Source organism: Uloborus diversus, chromosome 1 (genome assembly GCF_026930045.1).
Source record: "Uloborus diversus isolate 005 chromosome 1, Udiv.v.3.1, whole genome shotgun sequence".
NCBI lineage: Eukaryota > Metazoa > Arthropoda > Arachnida > Araneae > Uloboridae > Uloborus > Uloborus diversus.
This window is the reverse complement of record NC_072731.1, coordinates 260,245,304-260,259,679: the sequence shown is the minus strand read 5'-3', so window position 1 is coordinate 260,259,679 and position 14,376 is coordinate 260,245,304. Positions and strand designations below refer to the sequence as shown.

Here is a 14,376-nt window from a genome sequence, read left to right as displayed (position 1 = left end):
AAACAATAATTAGTGCCCTTATGCATCCTGATTAGAATTGTCTCTCTTTATCTTTAATAAGAGTCACTCTTATCTTATGGGGAATGGCTACGTTTTTCATTTAGAAAAGGAAAAACTTAGACTATAAGCGCACATCATGCCTGCTTTAAGATGTTTTTTTTTTAATGTTTCAAAACTTTAACGATATTTTTAGTATGTTCCATTTAATATTACAAACTGCATATTCTTAGGCACAGTTTTTTTTTTATGGTTGTTTATATACCATTTAAAGTGTTCTGGTTTATTAATTCATTTTTCGTATGATATTTAGCGTGAATAGAAAAATATGAAAAGATAATTATGTTGTTCATGAAAAAAAAAGTAACTTTTAGAAACAGAAATTTATTAGCATGGAAGTCGGGGGGGGGGGGGGGGGACGTTTCAAAAAATTTATAAACGACGATATTTTTAATCTGCGATCTTTGATGGAGGGGAAAAAAACATAAAATTAGGTTTATCATTCAGTTAATTTCTGCCAATAGATAGTTCATTGCTCAAAAGAAGAAAAAAAAAAGAACATTTGAAAAGAAATTGTAAACAAACTGCAAATCCTTGATTGAGAAAACTGTTGATTTCTCTGAGTTTAAATTTGGGTTTATCCACGTCCGTTTAAAAAAAAAAGGGGGGGGGGCAATTACCTTCCCTCCTAACTTTCAGAAATTAAAGTATTTTCATTTTAGTGGTAGATTTTGGTGTTATTTTTTTTATGAATTGCATTGAATATTCCTTTGACCTCCCCCCTCCCCCTGGAAAAATCGAAATGAAGGGCTGTGTTTATCTTTCATCAGTTTTTGTGCCAATGAACTTAGTTCATCAGAAAAGTATTTAAATTTTTTAATTTTCATTGTGGCTAACCTTTAGCTGTTTTTCTGCTAATGGACTTAGGTCATAGATCTGCAAAAAACAATGTTTAAAAAATAAATAAACAAACAAAAAAATCTTTGATTGAAAAAAATTTGTAGTTTGCCAGAAACATATGCAAATTTTGTAACTTTAATTGTGGCGATCTTTTATCCGTTTTTCTGCTGACAGGTTTAGTTCACTGCCTTTCAAAAAAGAACGTTTTTAAAAAAAAAAGAGTAATAATAATAGTGGATAAAGAAACGTTGCAATCCTTGATTGAAATTTTTTTTATTTTATCCCAAATTTATTCAAATTTCAAAATTTTAAGTGTTTTATCTTTCAGCTGTTTTTCTGCCATGGACTTATTTTGTCCATTGCTCTCTCTCTCTCTCTCTCTCTCTCTCTCTCTCTCTATATATATATATATATATATATATATATATATATATATATATAAAAGTTTTAAAAAAATGTGATACTTGATTGAAAACTTTTAATTTGTCAGGAACATATTTCAGTTTTACAATTTGATTGTTTATCTTTCATCTGTTATTTCCGCCAATGAACTTATTAGTCCATTGCTCCGCAAGAAAAGAGTGTTTCAAAATAAATAAATAAATAAATAAACAAAAATAAAAAGAAAACTGCAATCCTTGATTGAATAAACTTTTAATTTTTCAGGAACATTTTTCAATTTGATTGTTTATCTTTCAGCTGTTTTTCCGCCAATGGACTTATTAGTCCATTGGTCCGCAAGAAAAGAGTGTTTCAAAAAAAAAAAAAAATAAATAAATAAATAAATAAATAAATAAAAAGAAAAGTAAACTGCAATCCTTGATTGAATAAACTTTTAATTTGTCAGGAACATATTTCAATTTTACAATTTGATTGTTTATCTTTCAGCTGTTTTTCCGCCAATGGACTTATTAGTCCATTGATCCGCAAGAAAAGAGTGTTTCAGAAAAAAAAAAAAAAATAAATAAATAAATAAATAAAAAGAAAAGTAAACTGCAATCCTTGATTGAATAAACTTTTAATTTGTCAGGAACATATTTCAATTTTTACAATTTGATTGTTTATCTTTCAGCTGTTTTTCTGCCAATGGACTTAGTTCATTGCTCTGAAAACATGAGCTATGGCTGTGGCTCGCAGGGACCAAGTGCTGATTATTGCCATCTTATGGCAGAGCTCAGTAAGTGTCTGTTCTTCTCTTGTTCCACGCTGCATGGACGATTTGTCGTGCGACTATATAATTATTGATTCCTTGTTTCAGAAACGCAGAATTTCGATGTTATGAAATTTTCTTCATATCGTACTGCTTGCAAACTCAGGTTTATTCAGAAAAGGATAAGTTGTAAGTAACTTTATTCCAGTTTTTGAATATTTTCAAAGCAAAGCAACTTTTAGAAAAATTATTTTACCTGTTTTTTTTTTTTATATATTATTATTATTATTATTATTATTATTGAAGTGGAACTTTTTGTGCAAGGGCTTTGAAATTCTGATCCACAACCTTATTGTGTGACGGAAGTGCAATCTGACCACTGATGACGTAGGTGGATCTATTAGTTTTTATGGATGCCACATTTTGCAGTTGCGTGTTAGCCTCTAAAATAAGCAGAGTCACATTGAATTCAACAGATCCTGCGCATGATTTTTTTACTTTTCCCTCTCATTCAGATGAACTCATCTTTTTTTTTGGACATTTATCAATTCTATGTAATCCATGGGCGGACTGTAACATAGTTTTTTTCTTAAATTGTTGCCTGAAACACCAAAAAATAATAGAAATTATAAAGTTAGTTATGTTAATAAACTTGTTTTAAACTAAGAAAAAGAATTTACAATAATCGCAATCAAGAAAACGAATTCTTACAAAAATTGCGATTGCAAAAACGAAACCTTTTCCTGCAAGAGTAAGAAAATCACACTCTTGAGGTGATTTCTACTCTCATTATTAACTCATTTTTAATGAACTGAAATATGATAACCATGTCTTATGGTAAACATGTTTGTTGTATTTAGTTTATTTTCATGAAAACTCAATAAAACATTTATTTATTTATTTATTGTGGGAGTATAGAGTCTATTTTTGTGGGTTGTAGACTTCGCCTCTTTGAACGCGCAAGTTCAACCTTTGCGCGAGTATTTGGCACATTTATTACAAGTAATTTTTCAGCGTTCAGTAATTTAATATCTGTTTCTGGTAAATTTATTTCAGTACATTTGGTCGACATATGGAATGTGATAGAAGCCTTTCGAGAAAATGGGTTAAACTCCTTGGAACCTCGGATGGAGATAAGCATTCCTCGTTTGGAGACTCTTGTCACCTCCATTTACTTTCAACTGAATAAGCGCCTTCCTTCATCACAACACATAGATCTAGATCAGTGTACGTCTTTACTGCTCAATTGGCTCATGTCTACCTATGACCCGTAAGTCAAATTCTCCCTTCTGCTTTTACTTCCTTTTACAAAAAAGGAAGTATTGTATTCGCGAAAATATTTCACTCAAAAATCGAACTTAATTTCCATTTTACTCACCCCCGAATGAATGTTGAGTTTTTTTTTCGACTCGACCACACGTGGATAAGTGCCTAAGAACGTATAGACACGCGAAATATCCATTTTGACGATTCCTGAGTAAATTACAATGAGTTTTCTCGTGACCTCTGTATGTATGTATGTATGTGTGGATGTGTGGATGTGCGTATGTATGTCGCATAACTCAAGCATGGTATGGTCTAGAAAGTTGAAATTTGGTATGTAGACTCCTAGTTGGGTCTAGTTGGGGACCTCCCTTTTTGGTTGCATTCGAGTGTTTCTAAAGGGGTCTTTTGCCCCTTTTTTGGGGGAAATCATTGTTAATTTCGATGTAAACTCAAGTGGTGTTATAATTTGGCGGACACTTGGCGATATGTCGCCAGTCTTTTGGTCGCCAAGTGTTGTCAGTTTTCTTGTCATGTGATGCACAGCTCGTTTGTTTATTTTTTAAAAAATTAATTTTTAAAGTCTTGTTGATATTCTGTACCACGTAGAAAGAGACGAAAATTCAAGAAGCATTATTAAACGTTAGAAATTAATGCAAATTTCGAAGTTCATAGTTGTAAGCAGCCATTTTCCCGACATTTAATTCGATATTTATCAATTCTTGATGGAACTACATTTTCATTGTGCCAGAAAAACACTATAAATATTTCATGTAACAAAACTTTTGTTTACCAGTGTTATCAAAAGAGGAAGATGATACTTCTTTGTCTTGTTTGGCTAGCGCTAATTGTTTTACATTTGTAGCTGAGTTATTTCTCAAAATGAATTTTTTTTTTGAAATCTGATTTCAATTTAGCCACTGTTGGCGATATTTAGAGAGTAAACTATTGAGTCACGTTAAAATTGCCAATAATGGGGAAATGACATTAAATTGGAGTAAAAGGAAGTCATGTGATGCACATATCAGCTCGTTTTCCTTCTAATGCTTTGTGAATAAGCATGATTAATGTTTGAAAAAGTGATTCTAAAAATTGGTGTGCAGGTGGGCCTGAGTAGGAACAGGTGGTGAATCGCTTTTGAAGCCAATCGCTGAAGTTAAAGTACTGATTAGTCTTTGGTGCCAATCACTCAAGGAGGGGAGGCATCATTAAATGTTTATCTTCTTACATAGAGTATGGCTTCTATATCTTAATGCTGGGTAATGCAAGAATTCAAGCAAAAATTTACAGTACAGAGTATAGATGCAGATCTCAATAGAAAATTTGGCTGGTTTGCTTTCAAAGCAAAATTCTCAAAAGAAGTCGCAAAAAGATTTTAAAATTTTAAATGCACTGTTGGCTTCTAATATGAATGGATGTTGAATAGTTTTAGCACCTAGTGCTGAAATAAGAAAGTTATGCTTAAAAATTTTAACAACATTGTGTAATATGTATTCATATGAAAGATATAAGAGAAAATTTTGTAACGACCACTATTATATACTGGTTGAAATGTTAGCTTCAATTTCTGCATTTCAAATCAAAGAAATTGTATACTTTTATGCTTTAATGATGTTTATTTAATTATTTATCTTTTTCTAACTAGAAAATCTTTTTCAATTCAGACATAGCTTTCTTCCATATCAAAAATTGTTTTATTTGTTTAATTTTCATTTGCTCTCTACTCTTTCTCTTTTTTATTATTTCTTTACCCTTTCTTCTCTTGATACTTTACATTTCAGTTGGAAAAACCTAAGTATTTTGTGTGACCAACTAAAGTATGATGAAACATTTTCTTTATGCCTATTTGCTTTTTTTGTAAGTGTTTTTTCTGCATTTCAGGGAAGAAACTGGTAAAGTTAGAGTGTTTTCTATTAAAATTGCTTTAGCAACTATGTGCTCTGGGAAGTTAATGGATAAATTAAGGTGTAAGTCTTGATTTTTTTTCCAGCTTTATTTTGTAACGATTTTGAAGTTCTTTAGTATTATCAATTACTATTTGTTGTGCTATGACCAAATTTAAATTTTAAACCAACTGAGATCCTCATGTGCTTATATGTACCATATTTTTTCACTTTTCAGATATTTTTTCTCTTATTTGTGATAATAATGGGCTTCTGGTGCAGAGTAAATTTGCAGACTTTTTGAGAGAAATATTGCAAGTTCCCTGCTCAGTGCATGAATCTCCTACGTTTGGCTACCGTGATAACCTCCCATCAACTATTATTGATGGTGTAAGTCTTGATTACCTTTTATTATAGAAATCAATTTAACGTACTTAATAAAATTTTGTGGTTTGGATGTATTTTGTGAACCTGATGTTTGCAAATACCTTATGCTATTAAAATCAATCTTGTTGAGTTTATTTTTCTTCCTTTAACTCTCTTATTGCATTGTGATCTCTTTTAAACTTTAAACTACCTGCACTTACTTTTCTGGTTTCTGAATTGTTATTTCAGTGAGGAACGTTTTTTAGTTATATTTGTCTTTCATTTGTTATATTCATTCAGTTCTGAATAAATCGTCAGTTTTGAAAAGAAGAGATTCTTTACAAATTCAGCATGTTTTTTTTTTCTTTAGCCTGATTCAGCATTCCATATAAACTTATATTTGCATTAAAAGTTTGCTTAAAGTTTGCATTAAAAAGAGTAAAATTGCCCCCAAAAATATGAAATAGAAAACTTGCTTTTTGGCAAGGTTTGTTCAACTTTAAATAAGCTTGAAATTTTTTCTTCAAAAGCAGCTACTGAAAATACAATTAAAATATAGTGAAAATGTAGCATGTTAAAATTTCTTTAAACATACTCAAAAAAACTTACAATTGAGAAAGATTGGTTCATCCGGCATTTATTTAAATGATGTTTTGTTGTATAGCACAAGATGTAGTAATAAAACATATTACAAGTTTAAGAGGTGAAGATTCAAAATTACATTTTCCTAATATTACCTTATAATATGCAAACTGAAATCTTGTCTATGTACCCAAATTATTGGGATTTTGGCTTGCTGACTGACTTGCTTTTCAAATATAATTATAGAAATCAGAGCTACCAATAGGCATACTAACATTTTTGGGTTCATGCCCAAGCAGTTACGAAGCATCTTGGATGCAAAAAAACTGTTTAGTGGGCACAAAAAAAAAAAAAAAAACACACACACACACACACACACACACACACACACACAAATTGGCCATGAATATGAGGTTTTGACCTAAACTGAATGTTGCATAACCTTACTTTAAATTCAAAACTAGAGTTGATATTTTCAAACTTTAGCTTTATTGTAGGAAATAACGGAGGTATTAGTGCAAATAGTAGCGTTCAAGATTGTTAAGAAATGTTTTAAAAACGTTTTCTGAAAAACTGAAATTCCTCAAAGTTAGATATTTGTAAAGTGTTTGAGCATGAAGTGAAAATGATTAACACATATTCTTTTGTGTATTAATTTTTTGTTACCCATTTACAAAATTTACCTTCAGTTGGCTTTTTAGCCCTTATCTTAAGAAAGATATTAATGTATTGGAAAGGGTTCAAAGGCGGGCTACAAGGCTAATAAATGGACTTTCTCATTTAGACTATGATTCCAGGCTTAGAATGCTAAAAATGTACAGTCTTGAGCAAAGAAGAGAACTAGGGGACGTGATTCAGTTGTTTAAATTTATTGAAATGAAAGATGTTACGGGGCTGAAGTTTTAGCACTGAAAACAGGACAAGGGGTCATTGTTTTAAGCTATTTAAATCTCAGGCTAACATGGATATCAGGAAGAATTATTATTATAGCAGGGTAGTGGAACCTTGGAACAGCTTACTGGAAGAGGTGGTAATGAGCAAGGGAGTAGACAGTTTTAAGAGGGCCATTGATCTTCACTGGGGATTGTAAATGGACTAGGACCAGCCTAGCTGGGCCCAGAGCCTGTTGCTGGTTGTTACTTTTGTATTTGAGTACGGCTTTTATTTAACTGTTCAGAGCCTAATTGCAGAATATACAAAAATCTCTTAATACTTCTCTTTATACAGTATTTTATAAACAATAATATCATACAAATACAAATGTGACAACCAGCATAAACATGGTGCTTGGTAAGTGATTTTTTATAAAATACCCTCCCTGCATTTTATGAAAAATCATTTACTTGCAAACAAAAGCTCTTTTTTTTTTAAACTTCATTTTACAAAAAAGGAAGTATTGTATTTGCGAAAAAAATTTCACACACAAAATTCAGCCTTAATTTCCATTTTGCTCACCCCCAAATGAATGTTGAGTTTTTTTTTCAACCCGATCACATGCGGATAAGTGCCTAAGAATGTATAAACACTCGAAATATCCGTTTTGACATTCCCCGAGTTAACTACAATGACTTTTCTCGTGATGTCCGTATGTATGTATGTGCGTGTGTATGTCACATAACTCAAGAACGGTATGCCCTAGAAAGTTGAAATTTGGCATGTGGACTCCTAGTGGGGTCTAGTTGTGCATCTCCCCTTTTGGTTGCTTTCGGGTGTTTTTAAGTGGGTCTTTTTCCCCTGTTTTTGGGGGGAAATCATTGTTAATTTCGATGTATACTCAAGTGGTGTTATAATTTGGCGGACACTTGGCGATACATCACCAGTCCTTTGGTCGCCAAGTTTGTTGCCAACTTGGCGACAAATTTGGCGATTTTTTTAAAAATCTGGTTTTAATTTGGCCGCTGGTAGTGATATTTAGAGAGTAAACTATTGAATGACATTAAAATTGCCAATAATGGGAAAATGACATTAAAATTGGAGTAAAAGGAAGTCATGTGATGCACACATCAGCTCGTTTTTTTTATCTCTTTTATTTTTTTAATTTTTACATTGGATTATTGGATCCCAGCAATGTCCTTTGTCATTGTTTTAATAACTACTTGAAATTACTTTTGAATGAAGTAATGGAAATTTGGTGTTCTGTCAGTAATTTACTAAGTGGTTCTGATATTTGCAGCAAAGTAAAGTTACTGTCAATGATTTCTTGGACATTATCATGTCTGATCCTGCTCCTCCTTGCATTGTATGGTTACCTCTTCTACATAGATTGGCCAGTGTGGAAAATGGTAAGTTATATATTTATTCATTTTGTCATTATTTTATTTTATTTTTATTTTTATTTTTCATATCTTTTGTCAAACTAAATTTATTTTTTCTCACTTGGTAGTTTAATGCTCATTGTAAGTTAAGAATCTTCAGCTTAAGTTATCTTATTATTCTAATTGGAGTGAGGTTTTAAGGGGGATTCCTCAAGGATCAGTGTTAGGGCCTGCTTTGTTCATTGTCTTTATGAACGATATTTATAAAAATATTTCTGGGAACATGAATTGTTTTGCTGATGATGTCAAAGTTATGGGAAGTGTAGAAAATAAAGAACAAGCAAATCAGCTGCAAGAGGATCTAGATCATATTACGGAGTGGGCTGATAAATGGGGTATGGCTGTTAATGTTGTTAAACGTCAAGTGCTACATTTAGGGCAGGGAAATAAGTGTACAAGTTATTATTTGCAAGGTTCAGTCATTAGTCAGGCAGACAAAGTTACTGATCTGGGGGTCTTAAGAAGTCAGGATTTTAAATTCAATAGTGTATCATAGCTAGTAACAAAGCCAATAAGATGCTTGGGTTTATCAATAGATCTATTTCAAAGAAATCTAAAGAAGTTCTTCTGCCCTTATCTAGAAGTTTGGTAAGACTTCATTTGGAGTATGCTGTTCAGTTTTGGTCTCCTTATTTTAAGAAAGATATTAATGTATTGGAAAGGGTTCAAAGGCGGGCTACAAGGCTAATAAACGGACTTTCCCACTTAGATTATGATTCCAGGCTTAGAAGGCTAAAAATGTACAGTCTTGAGCAAAGAAGAGACCGAGGGGACATGATTCAGCTGTTTGAATTTATTAAAATGAAAGATGTCACGGGGCTGAAGTTTAGCACTGAAAACAGGACAAGGGGTCATTGTTTTAAGCTATTTAAATCTCAGGCTAACATGGATATTAGGAAAAATTATTATTTTAGCAGGGTAGTGGAACCTTGGAACAGCTTACCGGAAGAGGTGGTAATGAGCAAAGGAGTAGACAGTTTTAAGAGGGCCATTGATCTTCACTGGGGACTAATAAATTGACTAGGACCAGTCTAGCTGGGTCCAGAGCCTGTTGCTGGTTGTCACTTTTGTATTTGTATTTATCAATGTTTAATCATAAAATATGTGAACAAACAAACAAACTACATTAAGTAAAACTAAGCAAATGAATTAATAAACTACTAAATAAATAACATAGTTTTAATAAATGAGAATTTATACTTGTAGCAATTTTTTTTGATTATCAAAGAATTTTTACATGAGAGTCTGCATCTTATTAATTTTGATGTCTTATAACTGGTGGAAAATACTTTTATTAATTAAGTATTTTATCTTCTCTATTACATGTAAAAAATTGATAAAAAATTTCTTTTTTATTCATAGCTTTTGTAATTAAAAAAAAAGCTTTTAAAAAAAAATAAGGTAAAAATAAATTACCTAAATAAACAACGATATCTCCACATTTTTTATTTGGATTTATTCATTTCTTGGGTTTTTTTATAGTATCCCGAAAATGTCTACACTAAGCAAATGTATGTGTGTATGAACATCTAAACCAACTATTACCAAAATATATGAATAAAGTTCTCAAAATGATCTACATTTTCCCAAAGACTAACAAGTTAACAAGTTGAGGAAAATAGCATCTGAAATAAACTTTGTGAACTAACGACTTGTTGCGTAGTTGCATAGAGCTTTGAATATCATTTTACAGTGCTTGAATAAAATTTTTTGAGACACATATCTTTTTGTTTACAAAGAATAAATTGATGCTAAAAGCATATTTTCTTTATTTTCTGAAAGTCTTTGATTGGTTTTTTGTTTAATGTTTCTTAAATGTATTTAAAGTATTTTCACAGTTTTTGCATTTTAACAAAATATTTTTCACAATTGGGGAGGAAAAAAAGAATGTTTTGCTAATTTTGAAACCTTAAGTATTTTTTGCAAACTAAGTTATTTATTTTCAAAATTTTAGTGCATTTCTTTATCTAGGCAATCTCAAAACAAATATTTTAATTAAGTAGAAGAAGGGGGAAAATACATAGAGCAAAATTACACATTTTCTTTGTCCACTTAATAATTTTTATAAATGCTTAAAAGTTGTAAATATTAAATCATATTCGTTTTTCTAATAGTTGTTTCTAATTTCAGTTTTGCATCCTGTGCAATGTGATGGCTGCAATAGGGAAGCATTTTTAGGCTTTCGCTATCGATGTCAAAAATGTTACAATTATCAACTATGCCAAGACTGCTTTTGGCGTGGTCGAGTGTCAGGGAGCCATACTAGCCAGCATGAAATGAAAGAATACACCTATTATGTAAGCATATGCTCAGGATAGTATGTGCAGTTTAGCATACATATCTTTTTAAAATTACTTACATTTTAAATACAGAATTTTTTAATATATCCTTGAACTCGGGTTAATATGACGTGACGAAAATTCATGCATTTGTATGTTAACTGTAAGCCCCAAAGCAGAATACTTGACGATGTTCTGCAACGTAAAATCATTTGATCAAAACTGTTTGTTCTACAAGTACTTCAAGCATTGTCTACACAAGCCAACCAACGTGACCTTTTCCACAAATCGGAAGCCTCAACTCAAAATCGTTTCATACAGGAAGTTTTTTTTTTTTTTTTTGCCAGTTTTTAAAACTTCACTGTTGCTATGCATTTCTGTGGAACCTAAACCGATTGAGATTCTCCAAAAATAATTTATTCGCTTTCTAAAATGCATAGAAAGAGCAAAGATACAAAATTTTATAAAAATACGAACCGAAAAGTCCAACCATGTTTTTTTTTTGGTTAATTTTACATGGTATGAAGGAGCAATTAAAATAATGTTAATAAATAAATTAATAAAATATTAAATAAATGGAGTCAAGTTGGTGTAGCACATAATAAAACACTTCAAAACTTTTGAAATAATTGAAATATTTTCAGAATGCAAAAGGATTGAAATCTCAAATAAGACACAATTTTCGGCAATGGACTTGTTTCAATGTTGGCATGTTTCCAAAAAATATGTTTATGGAGAAAATTGCAGTGGATGTAGATCAATTGGGAAAAATAAGGAAAAGGGGAATCAAAAACACTAGAAAAATCAGAATCTTTTCAGATTTAGAATGTGATATTCCTGCAGAAACCTGCCGATTTTGCACAAATTCTGCAGACTTCTTTAAGTTCACAATAAATCTGAAGTTTCTACAGATGACTTATCAAGTTGAACATTTTTCCCAAGCTTTCCGCCGAATTATCGTAATTTCCAAGAATTTTAGATTTTCTTCTGATTTAAAGACACCTTCAGAATTTGTGCAAAATTCTATCTTGAGTTGATAGATGTTTGCAGAAAATTTGAGCTTTCCTCTCACATTTGAACAGAATTGTTCTGCATCTCAGGTAGCTGTTCTGCAACTTACATTGCAAATTTCGTAGTATTCTGCTTTGGGGACTGTAAGTAATAACAATGAACAAGTAAAACTTTAAAACAAACTTGATTAATTAATTAGCACATGTCTACAATTTATTAGTGTTAATTCTCACATTGTAATATAATTGCAAGTGTAGCAAGAAAAATACAAAAATACTTTTTGGCTTATTAAATTTTGCCATTTGTATATCTGGGTGCAAAAACCATGGTCATATTAAGGAAATTCCTATCTTTATATGTAATACGTTTGATAAAATAAATATGCTATTTTATCTGGACATTTTATCGATACATAATTAGATGTTTTATTTTACATAATTGGATTTATCAACAGTAGTTCCAAATTTTTGTTTCATTCTATAAGACTAATACTCCATGAAATATGCACAACATAAAAAATGTTTACTATGTTTTCCTCCTTTATTGGAATTAATCTGTAGTTATTTGTATGAAGATTTTAAACTTGTGCAACATTTTGTTTCAATTTAATTTTAAAATTAAAATTTGGAAGCTATTTAAATATGTTATCAAATAAAGAACTTATTAAAATGCATATTTGTTATTTTGCTCTTTGTCAAAGGTGCATCATTATATTGATAGATGCTGCTAATTAATTTCAGAAATCTCCTAGCAAACAATTAGGCCATTCTTTAAAGAAATCCTTCCGCTGTGTTCCAGAAAAACAATCAAGTGCTATCCCCAGATTTCCAGAAGAGCCCGAGAAAACTCTTAATTTACAGCATATTGTGTATGGATCAATCTTTTCATTATCATGTTTTTACATTATGTGATATATTGCTGACCTTGAGGTGTTAAGGATTAATTTACTTCAAATAAATTTGATTCATCCCAATTAATTTTGTTTTGTGATGTATTTTCTGATTTTTGTGCATGCATTTTTAGTTTACCTGTTACTGGCAAGGTTTGAAATCCAGCATTCTATCCAATGCCTAGGCTAGGGCATTTTATAAAATATCTAAAACTAGCCAGCAATGTATAAAACGCTTTATAGTTCATGCATTTCCTAGGCATTCTGTATTTATACAGTAGAATTCCTTTATAACGCCAACTTATAGAACGCAATTCTCTGTAAACCGCACAACTTGTCAGAAGTAAACAAAAGGTTTTGAAGTTTTAAAAATCTGTCTGTTTTGCTTTCCAAAGATAAAAATTGTTTGGCGCATTAAATTTTGAAACAGTTTTACATCTTTCTATCTTAATTCAAAGATTTTAAATGAAAATTAATATTCACAGTAAACAGAAAACACCAGATGGCTCTTGAAAATGAAGCTGCAATGCAAACCATGAAGCCAGCAGAAGTGCAGGATGATTAACTTTCCTTCAACTGTGGAACAAATTTATTTGTGAATGACTAAGTGTAATATTAGTGCTTCTATACTCATTGCAAATAATACATTCTGAAGTTCTAATATATAGATAAATTTTGAATTTGTGAAATGATCTATGTAATGCAAAAACCTGTACAATGCAAAAGCTCTGGTCCCAAGGTATGCGTTACAACAATCTTCTACTGTATATTACATGCGAAATACATCTCTGATTTGTTTCAAATAGCAAATGGCAAAGATTTTGAATGTGATCCTGAGGTTCAGAATTTGTCAGTTGCACTTTGTGGTTTGTTCGGAAGTGCCGAAATACGCAATTTTACTTGAAATTGTTGAACAATATAAATTAGTGTTGTATTGTGCTGTATGAAAAGTTGCAGTGTTGGAGAAAAAGTTATGATTTATAGACAGAAAATAATAATTCAGCACTGTTCAAAATTTAAGTTGATGCTGCAAAAAAAAAGTTTTTTCTTATTTAAAACTATACAAAAAGTTCGTAAGTGATGTACAGGCACAAAAAGCCATTACAAAAATGCCTGGGCATTCTGTAGAATACAAATACAAATACAAAAGTGACGACCAGCAACAGGCTCTGGACCCAGCTAGACTGGTCCTAGTCAATTTACAATCCCCAGTGAAGAACAATGGCCCTCATAAAACTATCTACTCCCTTGCTCATCTTCCGGTAAGCTGTTCCGAGGTTCCACTACCCTGCTATAACAATAATTTTTCCTAATATCCATGTTAGCCTGAGATTTAAATAGCTTAAAACAATGACCCCTTGTCCTGTTTTCAGTGCTAAACTTCAGCCCCGTAACATCTTTCGTTTTAATAAATTTAAACAGCTGAATCATGTCCCCTCGGTCTCTTCTTTGCTCAAGACTGTACATTTTTAGCCTTCTAAGCCTGGAATCATAATCTAAGTGGGAAAGTTCACTAATTAGCCTTGTAGCCCGCCTTTGAACCCTTTCCAATATATTAATGTCTTTCTTAAGATAAGGAGACCAAAACTGAACAGCATACTCCAAATGAGGTCTTACCAAACTTCTATATAAGGGCAGAAGAACTTCTTTAGATTTGTTTGAAATAGATCTATTGATAAACCCAAGCATCTTATTGGCCTTGTTACTAGCAATGCTGCACTGTTGGCTAAACTTTAAATCC

The 14,376-nt window shown here is 31.5% G+C and overlaps 1 protein-coding gene across 1 annotated transcript in view; it reads left to right on the top strand.

The window, feature by feature from the left end:
* Positions 1-1,983: 1,983 nt before the first annotated feature.
* The window catches only part of LOC129220370 (dystrobrevin beta-like), a 42,603-nt gene continuing 30,210 nt past the window's right edge, over positions 1,984-14,376 (top strand). The window contains exons 1-8 of the mRNA XM_054854780.1: positions 1,984-2,074; positions 2,156-2,236; positions 3,104-3,317; positions 5,192-5,277; positions 5,432-5,583; positions 8,315-8,423; positions 10,587-10,753; positions 12,487-12,614. Of these exons, the coding sequence (XP_054710755.1) occupies positions 1,984-2,074; positions 2,156-2,236; positions 3,104-3,317; positions 5,192-5,277; positions 5,432-5,583; positions 8,315-8,423; positions 10,587-10,753; positions 12,487-12,614 (1,028 nt within the window). The remainder of the gene's footprint in view (positions 2,075-2,155; positions 2,237-3,103; positions 3,318-5,191; positions 5,278-5,431; positions 5,584-8,314; positions 8,424-10,586; positions 10,754-12,486; positions 12,615-14,376) is intronic.